A 10,126-nucleotide genomic window follows, 5' to 3' on the forward strand; every position below is an offset into this window, starting at 1 on the left:
AAGACGACAGTGGAAGCCGAGAACTAAAAGCTGTTTTAATTTCAGCTGTAGCGCTGTTAATATGCCACTTTTATTAAGTTTTAATATTTTTTCAGGCGTAAAAGTAACCGTTAAGATTCCCAACCTGGGCTTAGTTTATCCAAATAACGCCTGTTAAGAAATTTGCTGGGATTTTTTTCGGGGATCAGAAGAGCCGCCGGCCCCTGCATTCTGGGATATAGAATATAGGGATATATTTTTCGCATACTGCAGATTTTGCTTCTGTTCACATACAGCATACTACATACTACATTTTAGCAAAATCAGTACGTACTAGTAGTACAGTATGCGATTTCGGATATGGCCAGAGTCCCTGGAGTAAACCCTGGAGTAAACCCAGGAGTAAACCCTGACTTCCTGTCTCCTGTGTTCAGGTATGAAAACGGGCGTGGCAGCTCGCACCAGCAGCAGGTCACCTGTTACCCCTTTAAAGATGTCAACAACTGGTGGATCGTCAAAGACCCTACAAGGTAAGTCCCCTGTCCTACTGATGGGTCACCTGTTTGACTGGTGCTGACCTGTCTGAGTGGCGGGTCACCTGCCTGCTCTGTGTTCTGCTGGAGGTGTAACATCCATGTGTTTGTCAGACAGGAACTGGTGGTGGACACTCCTCCCCGACCCGTCCGTCATGGTGATGTCATCCAGCTGGTTCATGGGATGACCTCACGCTTCCTGAACAGGTACGTTCACCTTTCTGTCATGATGCGTTCAAGGACCATCTGACATGCTTGAGTTTGGGCTTTAAATGTGAAGTTCAGCATCAGAGCAAGTCCCAGGAAGTGTTTCTGGACACCTGCAGAGAATCATACTCACTTTTCAGGGGACATGAATCCTCCAAGTTGTAATCCTCCCTCATGGTCTGAATGTGTAGTTCTGATGTGTTTCAGTCACGATGTGGCAGCTCCCATGAGTCCTCATTCCCAGGAAGTGTCTGGATATGTGGACTTCAACGTTTCCATGCCGGCGCAGAACCTGTGGAGGGTGGTGAGTACCTGGGTGGGGTTAAACTCCAGGTGACTGAAGGTTCTCTGTGAGGAAGTGATGACGTATGGAGGTGGCCCGCTTTGCTGACGAGCCTGGGATGATGAGGTCGAGAGAACAGAGTGTCCTTCGCTGCCTCACCAAGCTGGTTGTCTGTAATCTACTGTACGACCAGGGCTGCCCTGAACAAATTGGGGCCCTAAGGGAAATGTTATTTGGAGCCCCCCCCACCCTCAAACCTCTCCCCATCCCAAATGTATCATTGCTAGAAAATCACTGTATCACAACATGCCATTTAACAAATGTACAGTGTGTATAGATAAAGTAGTTTGACTGAGTCAAATGAAATAAAAACAAAAAAAATCAACCTGAAATAATTAATAAATATTAAATAAAAAACTTAAAAAAAATAGCAATCAAATACTCATCAAAAGAAAGTTACCTCCACCACCTCAATCCCCCATAAACAACTGAAAGTAGGTCTCGCAGGTCGGAAATCAGAGCTAAACATGCATGTGTGCCTTTTACAGATGCACATTTATCTCATTAAAAATAGTCAAACTTCTTAACAATAAAAATAGATATAAATATATAGCTAATTTATTAAATATTGGCTAAAGTTTGTAGCTTATATACGACCACCAACTGGTCATTTTACCTTTTTCAACAGAGGTGAATGTACAGGGCGTTAACAAGGCGTTCAATAAATGTTCATTTGGGCCGCTGGAAACACAAAAGTCTCCAGTCTAGACAGAGATGGAGACAGATTCCTGTCTGAGTGACAGCTCAGGTGTTTTATTCGAACAACATCCCCACCTTCAAGTGAAGCACGAGTTTCCTCGTGTTTTGCCTTTTTTCCTCTCTCTCTCGCTCCTGATTTGTGACGTCTTTTGGATGAAAAGTTGAAATCTCTGCAAGAGCCTGCCTGCACGCGCCTGCACCTTCTGATTGGTCAGATTTCAGGTGCTGCCAATCATTGCAAGGCAAGGCCAGATTAGTCACCATTCAGATCTCTTTTCTCTCCTTCTCCTCACGGTAGTGCATATTTGCATCCATTACGCATTTGCGCTACCAAACAAATGCATCCTCTCGCGCAAAACGTGGCCCCCGTTAGAAGATGAGGCCCTACGCACAGCTCTGTTCTGTGTTTAGGGAGGGGGGGGGGCGGTACTGGCTATGTCTGCTGGCTGTGGTGACATCTAGTGGTTAAGTTGCAGATTACATCCAAGAGAGTCTCCTCCTTCAGAGTCCACATGTCCTATCTGCTTTCATTAGTCACTGATCGATCAATCATCCTCCTCTGAACCTGCTCTGTGTGTTTCTGTGCTTCATCAGGACCTCTCCAACAGGGAGGCGGAGTCAGAGGTGTGGAAAACCATCTTGTCTGAGGTCCGATTGGTCCACGTCAACACATCAGCCGTCCTCAAGGTGACAGGAAGTGACATCACAATGTTCGCCTGAGCTGATGAAGAATGGTTGGTGACCTGTGTGTGTGTGTGTGTGTGTGTGTGTGTGTGTGTGTGTGTGTGTGTGTGTGTGTGTGTGTGTGTGTGTGTGTGTGTGTGTGTGTGTGTGTGTGCAGCTCAGTGGGGTGTCTCTTCCAGACTGGGGTTTCCACCAGTTGGAGGTCGTCGCAGAGAAACTCTTCAAAGTTCACAGCGGCAGTCTGGGCTGGACGGTGGAGGAGCACCGCTACGGAACCAGTAGGAACCAGTTCTACTAAGTTTTAAAAAATAATCCAGTGATTTAAATGTTTCCATGGACGTGAACGAGAGAGACGGATATTCTGCCAAGGAATTTCTGACACTCCCCTCTTTCCAACTGTATCTCTGATTGGTTTGGATTAGAGTGATATGTGCTAAAGATCTCATTCACCTGCTCTGGATCAGTTAAAGTTTGGCTTAGGGTTAAATAAGTTTGACTTCTATTAGCTCTTTTCAGACATGTTAAACAGGATTTGTTGTGTGTATTGTTATGCGTGTGCATGTATACAGGTGTGTATGTATAGATAGGTGTGTGCACATTGGGTGTAGATTGACTTTATAGATTAATTTATTTTGTGCACGTTCAGTTAAAAAAGATGCATTTATTTATATAAATGTATTTACAAGGGACTCTATATGTTCAAAATGTGTGTGTATGCATGTGTGTATGTGTATGTATATAGATCCATAGATTCACACTAGTGTTAATGTTGTTATACAATGGTTCTGACATGTTTAGTTTAGTTTATTTCGAACATGTAAAAAACAAGAAGAAAGACAAGAAAACAAATCCAGGTGGACATTCCACCACATACAGAAAAAAAACATCAAAACACATATTTCAAGTTACATGTTCAAAAAGGAGTGGGAGAAAGTATAAATGTATTTAATCCCACCCCCTTTCCACAACTAAACATAAATTATATGTCTGTATTTATTTTTTATACTATACACTAATTTGTATAAATATATATCATTTTTATAAAAAATAACCTGTTTAATACAAAATGTAAGCTCTATCATAAATATATACTAAATATAACTATGATATAAATATAATACGTATATCTAAGTACATGACTGTCTCAGAAAATTAGAATATTGTGATTTTTCTGTAATGCAATTACAAAAACAAAAATGTCATACATTCTGGATTCATTGCAAATCAACTGAAATATTGCAAGCCTTTTATTATTTTAATATTGCTGATCATGGCTTACAGCTTAAGAAAACTCAAATATCCTATCTCAAAAAAATAGAATATTCTGGGAATCTTAATCTTAAACTGTAAACCATAATCAGCAATATTAAAATAATAAAAGGCTTGCAATATTTCAGTTGATTTGTAATGGATCCAGAATGTATGACATTTTTGTTTTTTTAATTGCATTACAGAAAATAAAGAACTTTATCACAATATTCTAATTTTCTGAGACAGTCCTGTATATAAACATACGAAGACAACATGACAAAATACCAGAACACACACAGCTGGTGATCTTTAAACACAGTCTACACTTTTATACCTCAAATAAACCATTTCTTTATATTTCTCCTTAAATGGTTTTATGTTTGTACATTCTTTTAACTCCGAATTCAAACCATTCCACAGTTTAATTCCACAAACTGATACACAAAAACTTTTTTTTTTATACTCACGAATAAAGAGTGTGTCTGGAGTGAATAATGAAATGATTTAAACCGACTCTAATCAGAATACAAAGCTGAACGTAGTGATGTCACCATCTCCCATCATGCATCTCTGCAGGTCAGGAGCAGAAGGAGCTGGAGGCCGAGCTTCATTTACCCACTCACATTGACGTGGACCGAAAGATTTCCTTCTGGGCCAAGTTTGTGGAACTGCAGGTGCGACAGTGAAGGCATCGTTGCACCACCGTCCAATCAGATGAGCTGGATATGATGATGATGTCATGACGTGATACTGTGATGTCATAACGTGATACTGTGATGTCATAACGTGATACTGTGATGTCATGACGTGATACTGTGATGTCATGACGTGATACTGTGATGTCATAACGTGATACTGTGATGTCTTAACGTGATACTGTGATGTCATGACGTGATACTGTGATGTCATGTTTGGCAGTGGAAAATGCTGACGGTGAAACAGGAAGAGGCAGAACACAAATACAGCTCCGCCCCTCTGGACTGGATCACCATGGAGACCAACATCGCGTACTGGCTGCACACATCCACCAATGTAACACACACACACACACACACACACACACACACACAGAGACACTTCAGACATCTTAGCGATGGAATACGGCAAAATATGGCAAGCCGTTTTAATATTTAACAGCTAGACATAATTTAATTGTAGATACGGTATCTGTAATCAAGTTATTTATATCTTGAAATGATTTTTAATTAAAGAAATCTCAAATTGGAGATATCTTTAACTTCCATTCTGCCTAGTCAAAATGTAATTACAGATATCTTGAATTAGAGTTTTGACTAGTCAAAGTGACGTTATAGATATCTTGAATGACAATTCTGACTAGTCAAATACAGATTCTGATTCTTAAGATTCAGAATCGATTATCAAGATTTGATCCGATTCAATTCCGATATATATATATATATATATATATATATATATATATATATATATATATATATATATGGTTAAGTGTTATTAAAACTGTTTTTTGAACTGTTGCATGAATAATATGACTGTAGTTCTGCAACATATTAATACTAGTATTATATTGAGATTCAACAGCAAGTATTGCAGCTAATGATGCTGTAAGAACCAATCAGCTCCCAGAATGCTGATAGAACTGCTTTCAGAAACATCGTGGGTCAGAATTACCAAACAGATCCAGGGAGGAAACAGAGGACGAATGAAATCAGTTTTATTTTTTCCTACATTGTGTTTTTATAATTTCCATTTCCGCCTTTTAAGTTTTTAATTTTTGAGAATTTGGTTTTTAGCATTTTATGCAAATGTAACTCCAAGACAGTATATAAAGTAATGAAATATAGACAATTTAAACAATTATAACTGAAAACTTTAACGTTTTCATACCTTGAAACATATTTAAAGGCAAAAACATGGCACAAGTTATTCTCGTCTCCAACAAACATTCCTTTTTTGGGCAAAAACAAAAAAATACCAAAGGTTATAATGTAATGATGAAAAAAAAAATCGATCTTTAGACATGCAGGAATCAATATGAGAATCGATTTAGAATCGTAAAGAATCTATTTTTTCCACACAGACCTAGTGACTGGTTGTTTTCTTCCAGGCTCAGATCCACCTGATTGGGAACCTGGTGTCGTGGGTTGTGGCTAACGTCAGCCTGCTGGCCTATCAGCTGCTGGCTCTCGTCTACGTGCTGAGGAGGAGACGAGGCCTGAAAGACCTCCCTGATGGTACGATGTTCCGGTGTCAGTCTGGTTCTGACGTAATGCAGTGTGATGGTGAGGATGTGTGCCTTCACGAGTGTGTGTCTGTGTGTGTTTCAGGTGTGTGGCAGCAGTTTGTGTGTCTGGGGTGTGTGTGTGTCGGTGGATGGTCCGTCAACTTCCTTCCCTTCCTGCTGATGGAGAAAACTCTGTTCCTGTACCACTACCTGCCCGCCCTGTGCTACCTGCACCTGCTGAGCCCCGCCCTGCTGGAGCACGTACACACCCATCTGCTCAGGTACACACACACACACACACACACACACACACACACACACACACACACACACACGCACACACACACACACACACACACACACACACACACACACTGCTCGAGTACAAGCCCACAAAGCTAAGGGTTGTGAAATCTCTTCAGCACGATTAGAGCTGCGGCCCTGTAGAGGAAACTGCAGTTCCCCTACCGACCACCGGGGTCTGGATCTATTGACCTCCATCTTTAAAGGAGCATGAGGCAGGATTGAGGCAGGATTTCTGAAAAAAATCTGTATACGTTTTAAGTTTTCTAGTAATAATGTCAGATGAAGCGTTCCAAACCCAAAAGAATGTTTCCTCTAGTGTATCTCTCCGTTGCCTTGAACAGGCTGTGTGCTGCAAAATGTGCTGCAATTCGGACTCCAAATTTCCCGCGCTGTGCTGCGGATGTGACGTCACATGACGCTGCATGCACGTTCTCCCCGTTCTCCCGTACCGGCTTCACTGTTGGCTGCAGTAACCCTGACGGCCGTCGTGGTGAAGGGTGGCGCTACAGAGTCTCATTTCTTAAAAGGAGCCTCATGCTCCTTTAAAGGTCCAAATTTACCACAGAAATAAATACAGTATATGGCACTTTTCCACTGGTACCTACTCAGCTCTACTCATCTCAACTCGGCCTGGTTTCTTTTAGTTTAGTTTAGTTTTATTTAACACATACAATAAAAATAACATCACACAAATAAGTGCAGTTAAAAGAAACTGTGCAGGGAGGAGTGGGCAAGCTAGTAGGCTTATGAGGAGCCCCCACCTAATAACATTCAACAATATAGTTATGAGGATACAAAACCATAAGGTAAAAAAAATAAAAAATAATACATCATAAAAATTGCATGCAGAACATGAATGAAAATAAAAAAAATAACTGTTGACCTATAAAGGCATGATCATGAAAATATGAATATTATGCTGAACAAGTGGCAACACAGAATATAAAGTACAAAAGAAACATTAACAGTGGGAAAAGCAAGAGCTTTCTTGGCTACACTGTTGAATTAAATGTCCTCGTGTCTTGAGCGACTTTTTTCCATAACAATTCAGCACCTGGAGCAGAAGTAGGAGGTTGGAGTGAAGCTGCTGTGACGTATTTGATTGTGTGATCTAAATGGAGAAGACAACAACACTAAAGATGTAGAACCTGGAGGAGATGATAGATGTGCTGCTGGGTCTGTGGCTTGTGTTTGATATCAAGTTAAAAAATGAGAGTGAGAGAAGCTACGCTTTTTAATTTTGTTAGTTTGTCTCTGCGCTGCTGAAAAGTCAGCTGGAGCCGTGAGCAGCTATGAAGTGACAGAGCTCCTGGTGGATCTGGTCGTTCCTTATCTCCCGTCTACATCCCTTTTTTAATTCTCTCCTCAGCACCAGGTTTATGAACATCTGCACCTCAGAGTTAAATGAACTGTGGTGTTCCTCAGGGTTCAATTCTAGATCCAACACGTTTTAACATGTACATGCTTCGTCTTGGAGGTGTCATCAGGAGTTTCCATAGTTTCGCTGATGACACACAACTTTATATTGCTGTGTCTCCTGGTGACATGAGTGCAGTCAAAAGCCTGTATGACTGTATTTTAAATATTAAACTATGGATGGATCTCTTCCTTCCTTGTTTTGTGTTTGTCTGCAGTGGTGCGACCCAGCGGCGTGCTCTCCGTGTGTGTGCCGCGGCTGTACTGGCCTCCATCTTCCTGTGTTACCGGACCTTCAGCCCGCTCACCTACGGCAGCCCCGAGCTGTCGGCCAATCAGCTGCAGGCGCTGAAGTGGAAAGACAGCTGGGACATCCTGTACCGCCGCCGCTAGCCACGCCATTCGTCTTGCCTCCACGGTCGATCCATCAGTCGGTACAGACGAACGAGGGTCACCCGAGTGCACCCGCGGGTGTCTGAGCTCATCGGGCAGGAGGAGCTTTAACGGTCGGGATGACTGACAGGTGACACGTCAGCAGGTCGGCTGATGTGAAGTCATATTTCAAGATAAAAGCCTAACATGACGCGTCATCATTCATACGTAAAAACATATTTTTGTTTTCATGAAATGGTGAAGTGTTACATTAAACACTGGATATGTTTTCTATGTTGTACTGTTAATAAAGTGTAAATTTATGAGTTCTGCTTTTATTTACACAGTCAAACGTGTTACAACTGTCTTATAAAAAACTGTATATTATAAAACTTGATAGGCTGTATTTACTATTTTGTGGCTTTAAATTAGAATGTGCTTTCAGCTGTGTTGTTTATGGTCAAAAGATTAAAACTTAAACTATTTTCTACCTTTTTCCCCATTCTGAATAAATGAATGAGATGCATTAGTCCATCACTTATCCTGAGCTAACTTTCTATAAAGTCATGCATAGAAGCTTAAACTTGATCATAAATGAAACTAAAAACAATGATTGAAAATCATGAAATCGATTTCTCAGGATACAAAATGCAGATTTAGGGCCATGAGATTGTAAACGTGTTATTTTCAGGGTAAGCGAGGTTTGTTTTATTTGAAAGCAAAAACGGAAGTGGCTGCATGCCATTTTTTTTTTGCCTTCAATTCTTTTATTCGTGTCAAAGGTTCATTATAAAACAAACATGGCAAATATACATCCCATACAAATACATTTGTAATTGAAACGAGGTTGATAAAGGGAACAGTAGATTGGACACTGTATGTAAACGTGAGAATAAAGTGTATAGAGATTGAATGTCCCATGACAATTACACAGTAATATAATATGAAAATAAGGTACAAACAATGATAAATAAATTAAATACATGACATTTAAGTAAAATAATACAAGGTCCATCATACAAGGGGTAAGTAATGATATCAGTGGGAAAATGTCTTAACACTTCATACATTTTTTGTGCTTGTGTTTCAGTTATTAGTTTTAAAGATTTTAAATATAATCCAAATTCATTTAAAAAAAAAAAACAAATTTGGGGGATGACTTTAAATATCTATTTTTATGAATAAAGAATTTGGCTATACAGAGGATTACATTACAACAGAGTTGATCACTTTTGTTTTGTAAAAACATGCCAATGTTACATTATCTCTAGTAATAGAAGTTGGGAAGGATAAAATCCTTTGCTTTATCCATTTGGGTATGTCAAGCCAGAACATAAGAACCACATGAGAAAGAAATATGGTCCGTAGTCTCTATGTCATTTTCACAGAATGAACAAATATCATCAAAACCAAAACGTGATCTGAGTAGTTCTTTGGAAGGATATATGTTGTTCATAATTTTGAAGTGTGTTTCTTTCACTTTGGGGGGAATAGGTAATGTCAGATACATGTCATGATGTCATATATAATGTAATAGATACATTGTTCTTAATTTAGTAGTGGAATTTTTATCAAATTTGTGTAGAATGCCATTTTTGTTTTGTCTTTCAGGGAACAGGTTTTCAATAAGACAGTTTCTAATAAAATGATTATCACATTTTTTGTCTGAGATTAAAATACCTTGAATAAACAGTGAGGGCATTCGTGGCTGTATAGGTTGATTAGACATTATATTTATATTAAGTATTTTGAGAAAGGTTTGTCCTTATGTTTATTTATGTTCAAATTTAAAAATTATATACAAGATCTTCCTTCTTCTTTTCATAATTTCTTTTGTGTTAATTCCGATATTCATTCTTATGCCACAAGGCACAAAGGTGATTTTAATTTACCGTTTTGTAGAACTGGTAAACATCAATCTTTCCCCACTTGTGGAATTCACTCAATAAATCTCTTAAATCATCACCATCCTTGCCAATATTCTAAAAACATTTAAAGAACTTTCTTATTGTTTCATCTTTGTAGCGTTTATTATTTAATCTGAGTTACATTTTCTTTTGTGTTTTTTGTTTTTTTTACTCTCCCTTGTGTAGCTTTTGTGGCTTCTTCCTTTCCTTGCATGTTATTTTTTAA

The 10,126-nt window shown here is 39.3% G+C and overlaps 1 protein-coding gene across 1 annotated transcript in view; it reads left to right on the forward strand.

Annotated features, from left to right (window-relative positions):
- Window positions 1-8,316, forward strand: part of pomt1 (protein-O-mannosyltransferase 1) — a 16,820-nt gene extending 8,504 nt beyond the window's left edge. Inside the window, exons 10-19 of the mRNA XM_061730143.1 lie at window positions 414-509; window positions 627-719; window positions 927-1,023; window positions 2,356-2,448; window positions 2,603-2,723; window positions 4,273-4,370; window positions 4,615-4,728; window positions 5,783-5,909; window positions 6,003-6,180; window positions 7,840-8,316. Of these exons, the coding sequence (XP_061586127.1) occupies window positions 414-509; window positions 627-719; window positions 927-1,023; window positions 2,356-2,448; window positions 2,603-2,723; window positions 4,273-4,370; window positions 4,615-4,728; window positions 5,783-5,909; window positions 6,003-6,180; window positions 7,840-8,014 (1,192 nt within the window). The 3' untranslated portion in view covers window positions 8,015-8,316. The remainder of the gene's footprint in view (window positions 1-413; window positions 510-626; window positions 720-926; window positions 1,024-2,355; window positions 2,449-2,602; window positions 2,724-4,272; window positions 4,371-4,614; window positions 4,729-5,782; window positions 5,910-6,002; window positions 6,181-7,839) is intronic.
- Window positions 8,317-10,126: the final 1,810 nt, after the last annotated feature.

Source organism: Cololabis saira, chromosome 9 (genome assembly GCF_033807715.1).
Source record: "Cololabis saira isolate AMF1-May2022 chromosome 9, fColSai1.1, whole genome shotgun sequence".
NCBI classification, from domain to species: Eukaryota; Metazoa; Chordata; class Actinopteri; order Beloniformes; family Belonidae; genus Cololabis; species Cololabis saira.